At 43.5% G+C, this 20023-nt stretch overlaps 2 protein-coding genes across 6 annotated transcripts in view; one reads left to right on the plus strand and one right to left on the minus strand.

Annotated features, from left to right (window-relative positions):
- The window catches only part of Gcfc2 (GC-rich sequence DNA-binding factor 2), a 37486-nt gene extending 29294 nt beyond the window's left edge, over positions 1–8192 (plus strand). For both annotated transcript variants that reach the window (XM_034511543.2, XM_034511544.2), the window contains 4 exons: positions 1580–1646; positions 2765–2911; positions 6773–6897; positions 7759–8192. In XM_034511543.2, coding sequence (XP_034367434.1) covers positions 1580–1646; positions 2765–2911; positions 6773–6897; positions 7759–7876 — 457 coding nt within the window. In that variant the 3' untranslated portion in view covers positions 7877–8192. The remainder of the gene's footprint in view (positions 1–1579; positions 1647–2764; positions 2912–6772; positions 6898–7758) is intronic.
- On the minus strand, positions 1485–15988 carry Mrpl19 (mitochondrial ribosomal protein L19). 4 transcript variants are annotated; one of them, XM_076939929.1, is made up of 6 exons: positions 15716–15988; positions 14166–14284; positions 13856–13990; positions 12173–12354; positions 11814–12062; positions 1485–1949 (listed from the first exon to the last, which is right to left on the minus strand). In XM_076939929.1, exons 1-5 carry the CDS (start codon positions 15946–15948, stop codon positions 11841–11843), a joined length of 891 nt encoding a protein of 296 aa, XP_076796044.1. In that variant the 5' UTR covers positions 15949–15988; the 3' UTR covers positions 1485–1949; positions 11814–11840. The 4 variants fall into 4 exon arrangements, with proteins under 4 accessions (XP_076796044.1, XP_034367440.1, XP_034367439.1 ...); XM_034511549.2 differs by having other exon boundaries at positions 1485–1997; XM_034511548.2 differs by lacking the exon at positions 1485–1949 and adding an exon at positions 8111–8490.
- Between the last annotated feature and the right edge of the window lie 4035 nt (positions 15989–20023).

The raw sequence follows: 20023 nt of genomic DNA on the forward strand, positions 1-20023 counted from the left end.
TCCTCCCAGGATGGAAGGTGGGGGTCATGGGACAGGACTTTGAGCTTCCTGATTCATGTGAGTCAGGAAGAGATAAGATACTTGAAAATAGAAATACATCCCAGCAAGTTTTGTTTTGTACTCTTTTAGGTAACTAATATGTTCACATGGTTCAAAATATGAGTGCAGTTTATTTATATTTAAGGCAGCTGTTTCTGACTCTTTTGACTAAAATCAAGTGTATCTTTAAAATAAAAAAAGGTTGTTTGCTTTTAATTTTATACTGTGAGCATTTGTCTATGTGTATGTATGTACCATGTGAGCACCTGGTGCCTGCAGAGGTCAGAGGAGAGCATTGGCTCCCCTAAAGAGGGAACTACAGGCAGTCGTGAGCCACTGTGTGCGTGCCTGGAACTAAACTATGTCCTTTGCAGGAACAGCAAGTGCTTTTAATCACTGGACTATTTCTCCAGTCCCTACAATGGCGTTTATTTACTCTTAGACTTCTGAGTGTAGATTTTGCCATTTATCTCATTTCTGCTGTGCCCTTATTTCCCCTCCATGAATAGCAGGTGAAGTATATTATAAGCGGGTACAAGCAGTTTTGTACCTTTCTCACTTAGTAGACAGTTGAAGTCATTTCATGTCCTTAGGTAAGTTTCTGCACTTTTTCAGAGTTCCTCAATAGGCATTGTCTTAGTTTGAGTTTCTATTGCTTCAACAAAACACCGTGACTAAAAAGTAACTTAGGCAGGAAAGGGTTTATTTGGCATAAGCATTCATATTTGAAGAAAGAACAGGAACCTGGAGGCAGGAGCTGAGCAGAGGCCATGGAAGGATACTGCTTAGTGGCTTGCTCCACCTGCTTACTTATAAATAAGCCAGGACCACCAGCCCAGAGATAGCACCACCCACAATGGCCCTCCTCCAGTGATCACTTATTGAGAAAATGCCTCACAGCTGGATCTCGTGGAGCCATTTCTTCAATTGAGGTTCCTACCTCTCTGCTGACTCTAGCTTATGTTGACACACAAAACCAGCCAGTACTGGCATGCTGGTGTCCTGTAACTGACCAGCGCATGGTAATCGATGGTAATCTCTTACCAGCAACGATGAGATTATAAGCAAACTGTGCAAAGGCAATCATGTCTACCAAACTCACTTGCAGAAACCCGCTGTTGGCTGAGTGTGGATGCATTTGTAGTTCTTGGGAGATACCATCAGAGTGCCTTGATTCATTTTTCATTTAGACTCTTTAGTTGCTTAATTCATACAAATAAGTTAACAAACAACAGGGACCTGGAGAGATCACTTGGTGGGTTAGAGTGTGCAGTGCTCTCCCAGAGGACTGGGGTTTGATTCTCTGCACCTAGATCGGACAGCTCACGACCAGCTGTGACTCCACTCCAGTGTCTCCCATGGCTCTTCCAGCCTTTGTACCCTTGTACAAACCACACATGGAGATACAAATGTACACAGAATTCAAAACAAAACAAATGAGAGTCCTACTTTTGAGGCTTTATTCAGAAAGAATAATGATCCTGTGTATTCCCTCCCCTCTCCCCATTTCTTCCTCCCCTCCTCACCGGTCTAACGTTAGCTCTGAAGAAGGAAAAATGTCACCACACTCCAAGTTTCAAGAAAGACAGTTCTGGGGAGCTCTAAAGGTAAGCAGAGTACTATTTTTAAGATTTGTCTTGAAATGTCCTTTAAAAATGTAAAAGCTGTTCTTGTCTCATGGACCCTACAAAAGCCTCTGGTTAAGTTTAATTTTGGTGACCCGATGGTCAAAAAGCTACAGTTAAGGCAAATCCAAGTCAGTGGAGGTAGATACCGTAAGGACATCGGTTCCAGCCTTGTTTCAGATGAAGCATCAAAAGGACTCCTCAGTGACTCACTGCAAGTGTCAGCTGGTGGCACCGTGTGCTTATGTCAGTCTTAGATGTTGCAGGAGACGTAGGAGGATGCAGCTTGGAGAGATTGAAAAATCTGTGTTGGATGTAGTAAACTGCACAGAACTGTGGAGATGGAATGAATTGTGAACTTTTGTGCCTCAATGAACCCAGGAACAAAATTGTGATTTAAAGGATCACGGGGTACTGAAGTGTCCACCATGTTTGAGAATACAGGGACATAAATGTCCTTAGCAGGAGCAATCTGTGTGTATGTGTATCATGGCCAAGTCAGGAAGATGCTTTCCGGACAGGCAGGGAGGCCAATGGCAGTGAAAGTATGGTATGTGTCATTCAGTACTCAGAATACCAGAAGACTCAGAATTCACATTACAACTCACAGAAACCTATGAATTCAGCCCTCCACCTAAAACCAGTATTTACTTGTGGATCTCACTGCAGGGCACTTCATCCTCTGTATCAGCAGACGCATGCATGTGTTGTCCTGTTTTACATATCAGCAGTGAGGTTTCGGCATTGCCTGGCTTCCTACACATGGGCACCAGCCTTGACAGTGCTTTCTGATCCTGGCAACCAGTCTTACATTTAGTGGGCCCAGACAATAGGAAGGATGGGTTACAGTGGGACATTGATCTGGAGAGGCTCCAGTGGAGTTACATGGGGCAGAATGGTGTTGGTTACCCATGAGTGGAAACAGGATGAACACATGCGTGGAGGCGAGAGTCGGGTATTTACTTGGGGATTTTTTTCTATTCCAAAGCTGACATGTACAACAAGGCCAACTAGTGAGAGCGGGCGAGCCTGACCAGTTCTTTATTTACCACTATAGGTGCGAGGGAGGACACACATAATTACTTGGTATTTTCTTTTAGCTTTTCCAAAATATTCTTCTTTGGAATGGACTTCTCCCAGATGACACCTTGCAAGATCTGGGACTGGGGAAGCTGCTGAATCGCTACCTTATTATCGCTCTTACCAATGCCATCCTTGGACCAGGTATCGTTAAGAAGTGCAGCCAGGTAAGTTATATAGAAGCCAATTCTAATGATGTCGTTTTTATATATAATGCTGTGTGGTGGCTTACGTCTAGCACTAGAGACTGAAGTAGTAGAAGTGTTGGGCTACAAGAGGGTGAGACCCTCTCTCAAAGCAGCAACAGAGTAAGAACTGAGAGTTAGGCAGGGGCTGGACAGTTTCTCAGTGGTTAAGACTGCATACTGCTCTTGTAGAAGACCTGAGTTTAGCTCATCGTCCCCCACACTGGGCACCTCACCCCTGTAACTTAAGCACTGACAGGGAACCCAGTGCCCTCTTCTGGCCTCTTCAGAAACTTGGACATACACACAGAGACAAGAATAAATCTTCGAGATTTAGTTATTGAAATCTGTGTTGTATTACAAACAAGTAATTAAAATTGTAGAGCTTGCATATGAATAAACAAATGAGTTTCACAGAGCAGAAGCCAGAAGCTATTTTGATATTTAAGAATCAGATTCTGGTTTGAAACAACAGTAATGGGGAGAAGCATTTAGTAAATGACGTCAGGAGCCAGCTGTGCACTGCACATACCTGGAGTCTCAGTGCTTGAGAGGCTGAGGCAGGAAGAGCATGTACTCAAGACAAACCAAGAAGGGAGGCAGGAAAAAAAAGGAAAGAAAGAAGGTTTTTGTCATTGTTTTAAGAAAAGGAGTTATTTCTAAATGGCAGAAGAAATAAGAAAAGACAATATATTTGTCAAAATAATTTGACAAATATGATATACTTCACTGAATTAAAAAAAAACAAGCCCAGCTGGGCAGTGGTGGCACACTAGCACTTCCCTAGCACTTGGGAAGCAGAGGCAGGCAGATTTCTGAGTTTGAGGCCAGCCTGGTCTACAGAGTGAGTTTCAGGACAGCCAGGGCTACACAGAGAAACCCTGTCTCAAAAACAAGCCCAAAAGGTATGGAGCCAAACTTGCCATTAATAATTAAAGAGTTACAGAACTAAGTTAGAAACTAGGAAAGATGCTATAACACATAAGATTAAAATCCACATCAAATTTTAAAAGCCTTTACAAACCAGTAAATAATTCAAAGACTCTTATTGGAAATGGCACCAAAATATGCAAGTCAAATCACCACAAATGGGTATGAAAAACAACCTACCAACTGTGGCAGAGTTAGGTACCACCAGCCGAGTAATGTTCGTTAACATACTGAGAAGCGGAAAGTGGGCCTTCTGCTGCTATCATTTAACTAAAATGCCCAGTTGTGAAGTGAGCCTGGGACGCTGCCATTCTAGGGCTGTAGAAGCCTGCGTCCTGCAGCGTGTAGACTCTGGCACTGGAAAACAGACTCTGTTGGCAGGAGCAACAGAGCTCTCCAGGACAATGTTAAAATTTTTTAATTTTCACTTCTAAGAATTTATCTTAGGACAACAATCAGAGTCAGACATACAGATTTTAAGCAAGCTACCTGCATTAGTTACTTTTCTGTTGCTGTAATAAAACACCAAGACCAAAGAAGACTTAAAGATAGATATTTGGGATTGTAGTTTCAAAAGAAACTACAAATCTATAATGGAGGGGAAGGCCTGACAGTAGGAGAACACTGAGAGATCTCTTCTTGAGCCACAAACAGAAAGAGCAAACTGGCAGTGGGGCCAGGCTGTGAACCTCATCCCATCCCCAGTGATGTGATGTGTGTAATGCCCGAGCTGCCCCACGTTGGGCAGCCAAACTGTAACGGCCTGCTCTGTTCCACAGGTCCGGGTCTAGCGAGAGAGTGTGGGGCAAGCGACTCGAAGAATGGTGACAAGACAGAGGTTCTGATCAAGTCTCAAGTCTCGTTTATTGTGTCTCTCTCTCCTTTATTGTCTCTCTCATTGTCTCCCATATTCTCTCTATTGAAGGGAAATCTGGGGTATTATAGGCTTTTGCCACATGCCTTGCAGATGTGGATATGACGTAAGCCTTACAGGCATGTATGGCGTGGATAGCACGTGGATAGCATGTGAACCCATGCCTTGCAGGCGTGGATACCACGTGCGCCTTGCAGCTGGGGGCAGTAAACAGCAAACCAAAATATGTGGAATATCAGAGTATGCTTCAGCTGTTGTAGGCTTTTGAAAAACAAGTCTCACGTCAGGGTATATGGCTTGAGATGGCGGCAAAGCTGATAGCCGCTTTCTGCTAAAAGTCAGATGTGCATCCTCCCACGGGTTCTGTAACATCCCAAAGCAGCAGCACCTACCCAGAACCAAGATTCAAAGTTTCAAGTATTTGGACCTAGAGAGAGTGTTTTCATTAAAATACTGTAATACCCAAATGTCCCCAAAACAGCTGATCTGCTCATAATGTTCAAGTCCTGGTATTAAACGGTGCTTAGGAAGCCAGGCTGGGAGCACATTGCAGGCCCATCATTATCATAGTTCTTAAATTTAAATCATTTGTGTGAACTGTTTTCAAGTTGACTGTAAAGGTCAACTCAGAAGTAGTGAAGGGGAGGTGTGTTTACACAGCTTCTCCACAGCTCTCCCAGTGTTGCAGAGCTGAGCCACAGGCCGTAGGCCAATATGTGGTACTTCCTATATGGACAGGCTTGCTGGTTCAGACACGTGTGACATAGCAAAGCATGGGAAAACAGATACCAATGAGGAGCTTCCAAGCCAGTCAAGACTGGTTCTAAAACTTTGGGAAACAGATAGAGCTTGTCAAGCAAGTCTTCCATGCCTCTGCCTTCTGTAGTCACGTCTGGTTTTTTTTTCCTTGACAATTAAAGACTAATACAGTGAGCCTTTTTCCCTTGCCTTCACCTGCTTTGTCTTGCATTTGTTGATGATGATGCTGCTGAGTCAGATTCAAGGCTTCACACACTTTAAATGCCTGCTCTACCACCTACACATTCAACAACACCCAGCCATCACTGTTTTATCTGCCTGCCTGCCTGCCTGTCTACCTACCTACCTACCTACCTATCTATCTACCTATCTATCTATCTATCTATGAGGCAGACTGTGTCTGCTGCCCAGGCTTGGGACTTCCCAGGCCTCTCAGACGCTGGACTTAGACGCCTATCATACCCAGGTCACATCCTCTACCGCCATTTTGTACAACTGCCTTGAAGGCTGCACTGGACTTCTTTACTCTAGCCCTTGTATTCCTTTATAGTTCATGTTTGGTGTTTTGGTTTCCCCCTTTCTGGTGTCAGATCTTTGTCTTGTGACAACCAAGAACTGTTTTCCTCTCCTCGTTGAGCTCTCTCCTTTTCCTTCCTGTTGCTCTGAGGAAGTTGTTTCCAACATTTTTCTGATTTTCCCAAAACTCTTCTGTAATTCATGTTATTTTTGGAGAAGGATGTTTGTGGTTTTGTCTTTCTACAAGACAAAACTGTATTGGTCTGTTTGGCCTCTAGGGACATGGATAGCACATTGGATAAAAGAGAGACTGCCATTAATTTCCTTCCATCCAATAGATTTAGGATCATCTGTCGTTTCCTTCTCCCAAATGTCTGTGTAGACTGTGGAACTGTAAGCATTGCTGGAGAGTGCAGAGCAATGAAGAATGATTTCTAATCAACTGTTGTTTTTATTTCAGTTATTTTATGGGTATTGTGCTTCTGTGTATGTCTGTACTGTATGAATGCAGTACCAGACGAGGCCAGAAGGAGACATCAGATCCCTTAGAACTGGAGATACAGATGGCTATGAGCTATCATATGGGTTATGGGAATTGAAGGTGGGTCCTCTGGAAGAGCAGCCAATGCTGGTAACCACTGAGCCATCTCTCCAGCCCCTGAAGAGTGATCTGTTTAATGCCATGTTACCATTGACACAGGAAAAAGAAATCTCAACTTTCTTTGCTCTCATCTTGTAAACCTGCCATGTGTCTTGACTGACAGATAGCAGCATGTCTACCAGAAAGATGGTTTGAGAACTCTGCTATGAGGACATCAATTCCCCAGCTCGAAAACTTCATTCAGTTTTTGTTGCAGTCTGCACGTAAATTATCCACAAGTGAATTCAGGTAATGCTTACTTAATTTTTCACCTCCAAAGCATTGATTGTGCAAGTAAGTTTTATACATTTACAATAATTTTTAAAATCTGGGTCTTGCGATATAGCCAGTCTGGCAGAGTACTTGCCTAGCAACAAAAGGCCCTGGGTTCAATCCAAGTACTCATAAGCCAGGCATTGTGGACATGCCTGGAGTCCTTCTGTACTGTTGAGGAAGTCTCGATGTGACTGTTCCCACTAGCTGGCAGCATAGTGGCCATTGAAGCTGACAGCACAATACTGTGGGGACCCTGATGACGGGCTTGCTCTGGGTTGTGCTTTTTATTGCCATCCACATACAAATTTTCCAAAATACCGTGTATTGGACTTACAATCATGAGGTATATGGAACTGTAGTCATTCTAAAAAAGACATTGGCAGTTTTATGTCTGTGCCAATATTTCAGTGTGCTTATACAAATGATACAGGATACTACCAATAGGCTGTTAGAACTATCAGCACGTTTTTTCATACCAGCAGCATAATAGCATGTAATGTTTCATTGTGGCATGCTAGCTAGTGTCACTCTGCCTTAGGGACTGACCAACACTTGGCCTTTAACTGAAGCATCACTGCATGTGACGAGGTATAAAAGGAACAGCATCTCTGTATTGTATGTGGTTCTAGATACTGGCTTAGGTCCTCAGTCACGACTGCTACTCCATTCTGACATGTTAGAGTATTTTATTATTACTACTTTCTCTTTCCTTTCATTTTATTTCATCTTGTTTTGTGCTAAGGATCAAATTTAGGGCCCACTGCCTGCTAAAGACTCATGCGCCTCTACCCTGGCTGCTAAGGGGTGAGTCAATGCTTTTTGGTTGTTTTTCAGGAATCAGGTCAGTGAAATAATCCTTATCCTGGTGAAGATAAAAGCTCTGAATCAAGCTGAATCCCTCAGAGAAGAGCATCACCTGGAGCCCCTCCCAGCCCAGACTACAAGTGTTTGAATGCACTGTGTGGGAGGTGCATAATCAAAGTACGAAGCTCCTCTCCTTGTACACAGCTGATGATGCCTCGTTCCCTCTGTGCCCACCTTGTATGTGGAAAGGCTTCCTGGTGCTGTGTCTGAGGGAAATACATGCACAGCAGCAGCTGGAGCTCGGTGTGCTTCTGTCAGCCTTCCCCAATCTGAGAAGGAAACGAAGAAAGCTGACACACAGAAAGCACTCCCAAATCAAAGCCATCTTCAACAAACTCCAGCTGGTTACAAATCAGCTAAGGAGGAAATCTTTATTAAATGTTAACACATTTCTATACAAATTATTCTTCCAAAATCTGTACTGATTTGTTGTCTGAACTCAGTGCAAGAGGGTGCTAGTGAGTCTCCAGATTTTAATTCATTGTCAATTTGTTAAGAAAAAAAATTTTTTTTAAAGATTTATTTTTATATGTGTGGTCATGTATGTACCTGGGTGGGTTTAGCACTACCTCCATGTAGAGGCTGGAAGGCATCAGATCCTCTGGAACTGGAATCCAGGAGGCTGTGGGCCACCTGATGATGTGCTGGGGCCCAAACCCTGGTCCTCAGAAGAGATGTTAACCATGGAGCTGTTCTCCAGTCCTGTTGAAGAATGGCGATGTGTTGGTTTGGGTCATCTGTAATTCGTTTGAAATGTCCCTCTTTTTCTACAGGAATAATGACCTTTTGCCTGTACTCTGACAAATAGCTTTTCAGAAAACTTTTAATTTTGTGTAAGATTTCTCTGGTAACGAAGTTATCAGCTGGTAGCAAGCAAGGCTTTTGCTGTGTTCTGTGTGGTTAGTGGTGGGACTAAGAAGGCCATTGCTACTTTAAATATAGAAATGTATTTGTCTAAGGTAGTGAGGTAATTAAGAAATTAAGAACTTTTCTCAATGATTTTATTAGTGTTCTTAAGTATATTTGTTAAGCAACTCAATGATGACCCTATATTTATTTTCTCCATGTTGTCATTTTAGATATTTGCTCATTACAAAAGCATGTGTATATGTGTACAGAAAGTTTTGTATATAAATGGTAGAGACTTTACTACATATAAATTTTCTAAATTTTTTAATGTTAAAGTGCACTTGTGGAAACTATTCTCTAACTTTGGATTCTTAGAGATGGACATGTGGATGCACATGCTCTCATTCCTCTAAGCTCTGCAGATGCTCTGTTTTTCATGGGATGCAAAACAGTAAGCTATCGCTTTTAAATTCCATTATGCCTGGAATGTGAACTTCCAAGCTTCTTTGAAACATATTGTGGTGCGAACTCTGCTGCTGTTTCCAAGTTGTTACTCCTGCCTCCTAGGAACTGACACAGCAAGTGCACACACTCATCTGGTGAGTCACTCACAGACCCAGTGAGCTGCAAACCAGCTGGGGATACATGAGACCATGACAAAAACTTTAGTACCCAGAAACAAAACACTTTCATTCTCTATCTCTGATGGTTCTTTTGTCTTATTCTTTTGTGGAGACTGGGTCTCATTCTGAAGTGTAAGTGACATTGATCTTGAAACTCTCCTGCCTCTGCCTCCCAAGCCTTAGGATTACCACACCTGACAAAGAAAACTTAAAAGGCTTAAATGGAGATAGACCATGTTCGTGAATTAGAAAACTAATTTTAGGTAAAGTCTTACTCTCCTTAAACTGACACATGAATTTAATGTCAACACTGAAACAGGTTCAGGGAAATAAAACATACAGGAGAACAACCTAGGGCCATGTTACTCAGTGGGGGATCCCCAGACCAGTATTAAAAAAACCAAGATGACTGAATGAGCCTTAGCTCCGTCTCAGATTTCTATCCACCTGAACAGGGAAGTTACTGATCTAACGGGAGACTCCAAAGGGAAATCAGAGACCTGTGTCTCAGAGGCAGAGACTGGGGAGACTCAGTGGAGTTTGCCTCCCAGCACCCATACCAGGCGACTCACAACCACCTGTAACTCCAGCTCCAGGGGATCCGATGCAGTCACCCAAGCAAACACTTAAATAAAAAAGGTACTCAGTATCTAAACTCCAAATAATGGTTCCAGGAAAACAGAAGCAGAGGAGAGAAAACCAGCAACAAGAGCCAAGTCTCCAGAACATGAGTCACTGCATGAGAAGCTTACCCAAAGCCCTAAACTATGGTAGAAATGTGCCTGTACCTGCACCAAGACACAACACTGAGATTCACTGCTATGAAGACTAAAACTGCATACTCTCAAGTCATACCTAAGGAGGAGAAACCCAAATGACTCTGGGTTTCTCAGCACAGCACTGAAATGCTATTTAAGTAGATTCTGTAACGTGGAAACTTCAGAGCAGAGTGACAGTACAGGCCAGACAATCTCAAGAGGAAACGGGCCACATGATGAAAGGACTCATGAGCCTGATCATGAGATAGATCATGGGGGTCCACACACATGCACATCTCTGGAAACTAGAATAATTCAATTTAAAGGAGTTAGCAGCCAGGAAAATGAAGACACAGAATGCAGAGCAGCTCAACAGAAAAATGGTCCTGAGGTCCAGGCTAGCACTGTGATGTCACAGGTGGGTTAGCCTTTACTCTGATGCATCCCAGCTTCCCAATCCATGTTCAGCTGCATGGAATACCAAGTACACTTCTGTCCCCATAGAGGGACTGTTGTGACCACAAAGAGCTGACATTTGATTCATAACCATAGAGGGACTGTTGTGACCACCAAGAGCTGAAATTCGATTCATATAGAAAATAAGAAAATACACTCTCTCTGACTGCCTTCCTGCTGGACACTCATCACCCAGTCCACACTGGCCCTGCCAGGTACCCTGAGGTGTCTTCTGTTTAGCAGACTTCACTTGTAATTTTACTCATGGAATTCCTCACAAGTGGCTTTTGTAAACTTGTGGGAAATGAAGCCAAATGACAACTCAAGACTCCCACATTCTCCTTAAAACTGCCACATAGCAAAACAGGACTCTTCTCTACCTGTTAATGAGCCTGTTAAAACTAGACATTTAACACTAGAGAGATAGCACATACTGCTCCTCCAAAGGACTTGAGTTCAATTCCTAGCACCCATGTCAGGTGGGTTGTCTTAGCTATGGTTTCATTGCTGTAAAGAGACTCCATTTAATCGAGGTTGGCTTACAGTTTCAGAGCTTCAGTCCATTAACATCATGGCAGGAAGCATGGCAGTGTCCAGGCAGACACGAAGCTGAGAGTTCTGCATCTTGACACAACAGCTAGGAAAGCCTGACTGACCAGACTTGAACATATGAGACCTCATAGCCCACCACCACAGTGAAACACATCTCCAACATGGCCACACTTCCTAAAAGTACCACTCCCTATGGGCCAAGCTTATTCAAACTACCACATGTGGTCTCTGGACAACCATGTACATGCATATAGGCCTGGGTGCTGGGAACTAAACTCAGGTCCTCTGTAAGAGCAGCAAGTGCTCTTAACTACTGAGCCACCTCTACAGCCCCTATTTTAACTTGCACACTGTTACGTATTTCTGATTTTTCCCCAATCTACTCCCCTTGCTCCCAGTACATCTTATTCTGGTGACACTAACTTCACTGGCTTCAGAAAGGAGTGAGTGTCAGGTTGTTTCTCTTTTTAGAGCAATAAACTGACAATGCAGACTTTATGCTAGGTACAAAAAGGTGAGGAAGGAATGCTCATTTAATCACTGTGTTCTTACAAAGCAGACATAATGGCTTTCAAACCAAATCCTGAGAGCCAATATATTAACCAAAGGCATTCTCAGAACAAGGGCTTAAAAGAAAGATACTTTTTAAGTGTGTGTGTAATTGCAGTCCACATAGGCAAGGGTGTGGCATAGAAGCCAAAGGGGCAGCTTTTAGGAGTCCATACTCTCCTTCCACCCTGGGTTCCAGAGTCAAATCAGGTCAGGCCTGCACAGCAAGCATGATTACCTGTTGAACCACTGACCAGTCCCAGGATCAAGACTTCTTTGATGCTTCTATTTCTTCCCACAATGCAGCTTCAATTTTTGAAGTGTCATACTCTCTCATCATATCAAATTCAAGCCATGGCTTGCTCCACTTCTGGGCTTCTTTCATTTGCTCTTCAGTTAAAGCAAGATCGAATCTGATTCCTTTAATGTTGAAATTCGGACGTTCCCAGCGTTTGGACCATGGCTTTGGCTTCATTTTAACTTTCAGCTAAGCAAAACAAAAACAGGAATGGTGGGCTGGTGAGATGCACACAACAGTTTCCCCCAGGTCTTCTGCAGGTGCGTCTTACTTACACCTGAGCAATGCACACTGTCTACCTTGTTAACAGGCACTTCCTGGCAGGACTCATGTGGGACCGGCTTCATATTGACGTCAAAGGTGCTGTACTCGGGAAGAGCGTCCCGTAAGTAGAGCAGGTTGTCATCCAGCCGCTTCTCTAACTTCACCACTTGGATCTCATGGATTCGAGGATTATACAGTTCAAAGCAAATCTCCACACCTAAAAAGGGAACAGGCTTCTTCAAGTCACGGACCTATCACTTAGGTCCAGATTCCTGCAATACTTTACCGTACAGTATAAAAGAAGCTAGCAAGTGGAAATTGAGCAAATACATGTAATTTTTAAAGATGAAGATTATTAAAGCAAACCAAACTAAATCCCATTTAAGATGAAAAGTGAAAATTTGAATGATGTGATGTAAATACATTATCCCACCTCTTCAACATACATTACCCTGGGAAGAGAAAGCCTCGACTGAAGACCAATGTAGATCGGACTGGCCTGTGGTTATGTCTGTGGGGCCAATTTGATATACAAAGCCTAGTCCCTTGTGGGAGGTACCATCCCTGGACAGGTGGTCCTAGGCTGTATGAAGAGTTGGCTGACAAAGAGCCCACGAATCAGCCAGCAAGCAGCATTCGCCATGGTTTCTGCCTCTCTCGAGACCAACCTGAAGATGTGTAAGCTGAAATAACTCTTAACTTCACTGGCTACAGAAAGGGAGTGAATGTCAGGTGATTTGTCTTTTAGAGCAATAAACTGATGTGCAGACTCAGTCCCCTCTCACTTGCTTTTGGATATACTGTTTCATCACAACAACACTAGTATACCAGGGAAAGGCCCTCTTGGCACAAACAGTAACTTGGTAAGCAAGGCACTGTTTTGAATGTGACCCTCCAAAATCCACCTTGAAGACCCGCTCTCAGGGTAGCAGTTTCTCTAAAGATAAAACCTCGCTGGTGAGAACCCTGAAGTGCACCCATAAGAATAAACACACTTCCTTGTTTAAATTCTTCTTTCTAGAACTTTACCATTTGTTCTGCTGTGTTAGTCATGGCATGTGACTGCTTCTGACACCATAACCCAGTAGTAACCATGTCATAACATAAGGCAAATAGGGACCTTCATTTTAGGAGTCTAACTCCTAAGAACTCCATCCTGTCTGTCCCTGTGGACTTCGGAGGTATTTGCACACTAAAAGATGATCCTGCTAAATGTGAAGACTCACACTTCTAATCCTCTAATCCTGGTACTCAGGAGGCAGAGATTGGAGGATACTTCAAGTCTGAGGTCAACTTATATAGCAAGTTCCTGGCCATCCATGGCCTACATGGAAGATCCTGATTAAAAACCACTACTAACAAGAACAACAGGAGTCTCTCCTCACTGCTTTATACACTGTCTCCACACTTGAAGACGCCATGTTTATTTAGACAAGTTCTCACTATGTAGTCCAACCTGGTTTTAAACTTAAAAATCTTTCTGCCTCAGCACATCCCTGTGCTAGGATAACAGATATATGTCACCATGCCTAGCCCAGCCTAGTCCTAATGTGTGTTGCCCATGTAATAAAAGATGCCTTCAAAATAAAGTAGATGACCCCCACATTTCCACCAAAGCACATTACACAGTGAATAAAAATCTGTATCCACTACAAAGCACATATTATCTCTCGGGGACAACCCAGTTTCACTCTCTGGATGCTCAAGAAGAAACATACCCTGTCCTTCAATCGTGTTCCTGAGGGTGAAAGTAGCTCCAAGGCCATTTCCTGATCGCTTGATGCAAATCCCCAGGAACTGGCTGGTTTTTCCACTGGCATAGGGGTCGGCTGTGGTAACACGCAGTATGCTTCCTACAGAGTCAAAAGAGAAGCAAGGTCTGACACAGATGCAGGAATGAACGAATAAGGTTTATAACTTAGTATGTCAGAAATAACTAACAGCAAAACCCAGACATCTGAAGAATAATCTTTATGCAGTGAAAATTAGGCCCCAACACCTGCTGACGGACACCCTGCTGTTACTCACCGACATAGAACTCTGGAATGGGAAGCACCGTTCTCCTGTCTAGCATGTCTTTCCTTTCTATCTTAAATTTCAGAGGGTTTGTTCTCCCCCTTGGAGGGATGAATTCAGGACTCAGGAATCTATAAAAAAAATTAAAAATGAAAGGTAATTTGGACCAATATAAGAAAAAAAAAAGGGTATAATGTACATGTATTTCATTCTTTCAATAAGGAGTGAAGTGTTATTTCTAAAACCATGGTTTCCAAAACCACCGTTAATGCTCATGAAAACTGCCAGCACTCCCGAGTACTCACCAGGCATTGTGTTTAAATGGTAATCAAACATCTAAGTAGCCCTTAAGGTCTGGACCTTATTGTCCAAGAAGGCATATGTGCTAAGGGCTTAGCTGTCATCCTGAGCAGCTACTGGGGCTTTAAAGCTACTTAGGAAGCTTTAAAGAGTTTCAGCCCAGTAGAGGAAGCATGTCACTGGGCATCTACCCTTGAAGGCAAGACAGAGACCCCACCCCTTTCTGCTTCTCCTTTTGCTTTACCTAGCAGATGCTTCCTACCATGCTGTACTGTGTCACTGCAGTGCCCAAGTGACAGGGCCAGGACCAAGCAAAATTAACAACTGTCCAAACCCTGAGCCAAACTAAATTGTTCCCTTTGAGCTGGTTGTCTCTTGTGTTTGTCACAGCGCAGGCAAGCTGACTGGTAGCAGCATAAGTTAATCCTGAAAGCAATTAGATGTTTTATTGTCATCATACTTAAAAAAAAAAAAAACAAAGCAAAACTGGAGCTTAAATTGATGAACCGCTGACACATCACTACTACTATCTGTTACAATTTGGTCACAGTTTAAACACTGCATTTCTCTCACTCTGCAAAGCCTATGAGCACAGGTCTCCCACCGAGCTATAAATATGGAGAAAATACATACAAATCACCAACTGCAAAAGAACTGACTTTAAAAGAAACCTTCCACCAAGCATGGTGGTACCCACCTTTGATCTTAATACTTAGAAGGCAAAAGCAGGCAGATCTCTTTTGAGTTCAAGGCCATCCTGATGTACACGGTGAGACACACACCCACATATACATAATTATTGTGTATTGAGGTTGATGTGCACACCAAAACATCCACGTAGGGATTTGAAGGCAATTTTTGGAGTAGGGTCTCTGCTTCCTCTGTGGGTTCTAGGGATGGATTTGGGTGGACAGGTTTGCACAAGAGACAGATTTACCACTGAACCTCCCCGCTTGTCCACACTGTTTTCTGCATCAACTCATGGCCCGTTTCCCTCAGAAACTAAAAAAGAGTGTGTTGGATCCACGTGCTTGAGTTCATCTAACCTCCCCCAAATCCTTCCTCCTGGACAGAATCTGTTGGCCAACTCTCACCATGGTGGATTGTAGGACAAACAGAACTGAGGAAAGGTCATCTAAGCCTGCGTCCTTCGGAAACTAGAGAGTGGCAGACGCGGAACCCGATTTCGTGCAGCCCAGCTACAAAGCAGCTATCAAAGTGTGCGCACGCCCATGCACTCGCACGCGGCCTGGCCGCCTCACCTTCTCTCTTCGTCCGGGGCTCGGCGCTGGTCCACGATGACAGGTTTCGGCGGCGGCTTGAACCCACCGGGCTCGGAAGGCCCGGTGCTCTGAAACCGGCTCTGAAACGGGCTTGGGCCCGTGCAGACACGGCAGACACCAGACGCGAGAGCAGCAAGTCGTGGCTTGGCCATTCGGAGGCTCCGGGCCAGGTACAGGGACGCCCTACAACTTTCTGCCATGGAGGCCGCCATTTCTACACCCGTAATGAAGGACTACAACTCCCAGAAGTCAGTGAGAGAAGGTGTGGCTGGACGGTGGCTCCTATGGGACTAAACTTGCTTCCCTGTGGACCACCGCTAGTTTGAGGAAATTATATTTGCATATATGTATTTTATAATATATATATATATATATTGATATGTATAATATAATAATTTTATATCAATATATTGACATAATATATTGATTTTTTTTCTCCCTCTTCTCCATAATTTGTAAAGTTACAATCCTCTACGGGGCTGTCAAGTTTGTACATTTCACTAAGTATTGTGATCTCATTTGCACTTAGTGAGTGAGTGTGGAGTGTGTGTCTCTGTGTGTGTGTGTGTGTGTATGTGTGCGCGTGTGTGCGTGTTTGCGTGCCCATGGAGGCCTTATAATCCCCTGGCGCTGGAGTTACAGGCAGTGGCAAGGTACCCCATGTGTATGCTGGAAATTGAACCTGGGTCCTCTGAAAGATTAAGTGTTTCTAACTGCAGGTCCACCTCTCCAGCCTCCTCGGTTCCACCTTTGTGTGTGTGTGTGTGTGTGTGTGTGTGTGTGTGTGTGTGTGCCTACATGAAAAACACAACTGTCACCTCAAAGGGGAAAAGAGATAGTTTGTTCTAGAGTCAAGTATAAATGACCATGGCTCAGGACACAAGTTTTAGGTCACCACAAATCCATGTTCCAATAGGATAACGATTTCATGGCGTTTTCATAGTAGCAGAACAAAGAAAGCCATTCCTTAAATACATTGGCAGGCATACCAGTTTAGGTATGCTATATCAAAGTGGAGAAGTCTCTGCTACGTGCCTCAGTTGCGCTGATGGCATTCTTAGCCTTCAGTTTGATGGAAGTGAGGAGGTCACTGAATGAATTTACTTAATAGTTACAAGGCTGTTGGTTCACAAGCAGGTAAGTAATAAATTACCATTTGAGGGACTGATGGTCCAAGGAAGTTTGGCTCTGGATCTGCAGCATCATAATGTCTCAAGTCATTGAAGTTTTAATTAGTTCATCAGCCTTATAGAATGTTGCTTCTTTTAGGAAATTATGGGTTGCCTCCTGTATAATTATCATATTGATATTTAGTTCCTTTATTGTGAATTCCATGGGGAGCAATGAGTATCTTCTTTGCTTAGATTCTGTCTTACTTCCCAGCCCTACCTGGCTCTCACAGACTCTAAACAGAATAATAAATGCTAGCTGTTTTGTCAACCTGATGCGAGTGAGAGTCATCAGAGAGGAGGGTACCCCAACTGAGAAAATGTTCCCATAAGATAGGTCTATAGGAAGGCCTGTAGGACATTTTCTTAATTAGTAACTGATGGGGGAAAGCCAAGCCCATTATGGGTGATGCCATCCTTGGACTGGTGGTTCTGGGTTCTATAAGAAAGCAAGCTGAGCAAGCCATGAGGAGCAAACCACCAAGCAGCACCCTCCAAAGCCTCTGCATCAGCTCCTACCTCCATGTTCCTTCCTTGTTTGATGTTCTAACTTCCGTGATGTCAAGTGGTATGGAGGTGTAAAACAGATGCAGCCTTTCTTCCTCAACTTGCTTTGGTCATGATGTCTCATTTCATCAATAGAATCCTTAACTAGGACAAAACATAAAGAGGAAATTCATCATTCTTAACAAATAACCCCCGCAGAGGCAGGCAGATTTCTGAGTTCGAGGCCAGCCTGGTCTACAGAGTGAATTCCAGGACAGCCAGGGCTACACAGAGAAACCCTGTCTCGAAAAAACAAAAACAAAACAAAAAAAAACAAAACAAAAAAAAGAAAAGAAACAAAAACAAACAAAACAAACAAACAAACAAACCAAATAGCCCCCACGGAATCTCTGAGCTCACTGAGAACATTCCCTTTAGAGGAACTAAAATTAAGTTTGCCTCAGGCAATTGGGAGGCATACAAGCTAAAGAGGGTCCATTTCAAATCTTAAATTGGGAGGAGCTTGGGTAAGAGCACTTACAGTCTTGTAGCAATCCCAAGCACCCACACCAGGGGCTCCCAGCTGCTTGTAGCTCCAGGTCAGGGGGAGCTAAGGTACACTGGGTGTCCTCAAGCACCAGTGCATATGTTGTGCACATAGACGCCTGCAAGCACACACACAGATAAAAATTATTTGAAAACAAATAAAGAATTTGAGGGCAGATGTGGGCTGGAGGTGAGGCTTAGTGGTTCAGCACATGTCTGTCATATACAAAAACTGTGGATTCCAGTAAGTCATCACCAGTACCAAAAAGAAAAAGAAGGAAGAAAAGAAGGAAGGGAGGGAGGGCAGGCAGGCTGGCCGGCTCATACTCTCAGAGATGGTGAGTTGCTAGAACTACTTAATACCTGTACAGTGTGATTATCAGTCGCCCTCATTGGATTAACTCAACATAAACATACAGAACTCATCCATCTTAGGCACTCTCTTGGTCCACTTGTCCCAGTCTCTTCTCTCCTGATCCCGAAACCCTCATCTCAGGGCCTGGTTCAGTCTGCTGACCTGAACTCTTCCAGATGCCTCTGACTGTGCTCTCCCTCACGTCGACAATAAACCTCAACTAGACCTCGGAACGTCGCGTCCTCATTTTCCGTTTGCTTCTCACGTTGTATTATTGTGGCCTCAGGAGTTTTGTCTGCTTTAACTGGTGATTAAATCTTCCACATTCACAATGGTATCAGAAGCTTGGTAAAATGTCCAGATAAAGTTGAGGTGATACATTAGTTAATGTGTGGCTCAGAGTCAATTCTTTGTTTCCAGTTTGTGGAGGTGAGATGGGAAAAATACATTTATGTATTTATTTAAAGAGTACGATGAAGATAGTTCTAGTAGCACATACCTTTAATCCAACTATTCGTGAGCCAGAGGCAAGCATAGCTCTGAGAGTTCCAGGCCTGCTGGGACTACATAGTGAGACCTTGTCTCACAAAACCTAGGGATAGAGGAGTCCAAGCAGAGAAATGGCTCAGACATTAAGAGCATTTATTGCTCTTGCAGGGGACTCAGGTTCAGTTCCCATAATCCCTGTCAAGAGGCTTACGACTGCCTGTAACTACTGTTCCAGGAGACACCTTCTGGCCTCTGTGGGCATCTGCGCACATGGGTTTATGCGTATACAGAGCCATGTAAATAAAAAGAAAATAAATGTTTAGAAAAGAAATTATGAGCCTATTTGTGATGGTTACTCTTGATTGTTGATTTAACTAAAACTTCAATCAACTGAGAGAAACACCTCTGGCTGGACCTGTACTCCCAGGAAGGAGTAATTTCAAGGAGAAGCCCCTCCCCAAGAGTAAACAGTCTCTCTCTCTGTCTCTCTCTCTCTCTCTCTCTCTCTCGCGCTCTCTTTCTATCTGCGTGTGTGTGTGTGTGTGTGTGTGTGATGTATATAGATATGTGTATCTATATACATTTATACACATTCTATCAGTTTTCTTCCTCTAGAGAACCCTGACTAATACATCACCCAGGGCTTAATCCATCAATGAAGCTGTAACTCTCATAACCCAAACACTCTCCCTCAAACCCTCAGCCAACAACCAAGCCCTCAGCACATAGCTTGGGGAATATTTTTAAGATCTACATATTTCATATGTATGAATGTTTCACCTGCATGTATGTCTGCACACCACGTGCATGCCTGGTGCCCTTGGAGGCCAGAAGTAGGCGTTGGAACAACGGGAACGGGAGTTAATATGGTAATGTAACTGCTCAACATTAAAAGTCCCCAATGTCTTTTAAAAATCCAACACTCAGGGCTGGAGAGATGACTCCATGGTTAAGAGTATGTAAGAACCTAAGTTTGGTTTCTAGCACACATATCAGGAGCTTACTGCTGTCTATAACCCCATCCCCAGGGGATCCAACACTCTCTTCTAGACGCTATTGGCAATCGCCCACACATACACGCTCACAGACACATGTACATCATTAAAAATAAAATAGGACCCCAACCCCAACACTTTAAATATCCAGAGTTTCTTCACTGTGAGGTCATATAAAAGATCTTCTGAGACCAGGGTTCTCTCTCAGCCCCCACACATGTACAAATACACCCACAACCAAACACAT

Source organism: Arvicanthis niloticus, chromosome 9 (genome assembly GCF_011762505.2).
Source record: "Arvicanthis niloticus isolate mArvNil1 chromosome 9, mArvNil1.pat.X, whole genome shotgun sequence".
Lineage (NCBI taxonomy): Eukaryota > Metazoa > Chordata > Mammalia > Rodentia > Muridae > Arvicanthis > Arvicanthis niloticus.

Excerpts from the sequence above, each read along its gene's own strand:
- Mrpl19 (XM_076939929.1), bottom strand. The coding sequence starts at position 15,948 with ATGGCGGCCTCCATGGCAGAAAGTTGTAGGGCGTCCCTGTACCTGGCC. Across the intron at positions 14,285-15,715 it reads GCCCCGGACGAAGAGAGAAG|ATTCCTGAGTCCTGAATTCA; the intron begins GTGAGGCGGCCA and ends TTTTTTTTATAG. Across the intron at positions 12,355-13,855 it reads GAACACGATTGAAGGACAGG|GTGTGGAGATTTGCTTTGAA; the intron begins GTATGTTTCTTC and ends TTCCCTTTTTAG.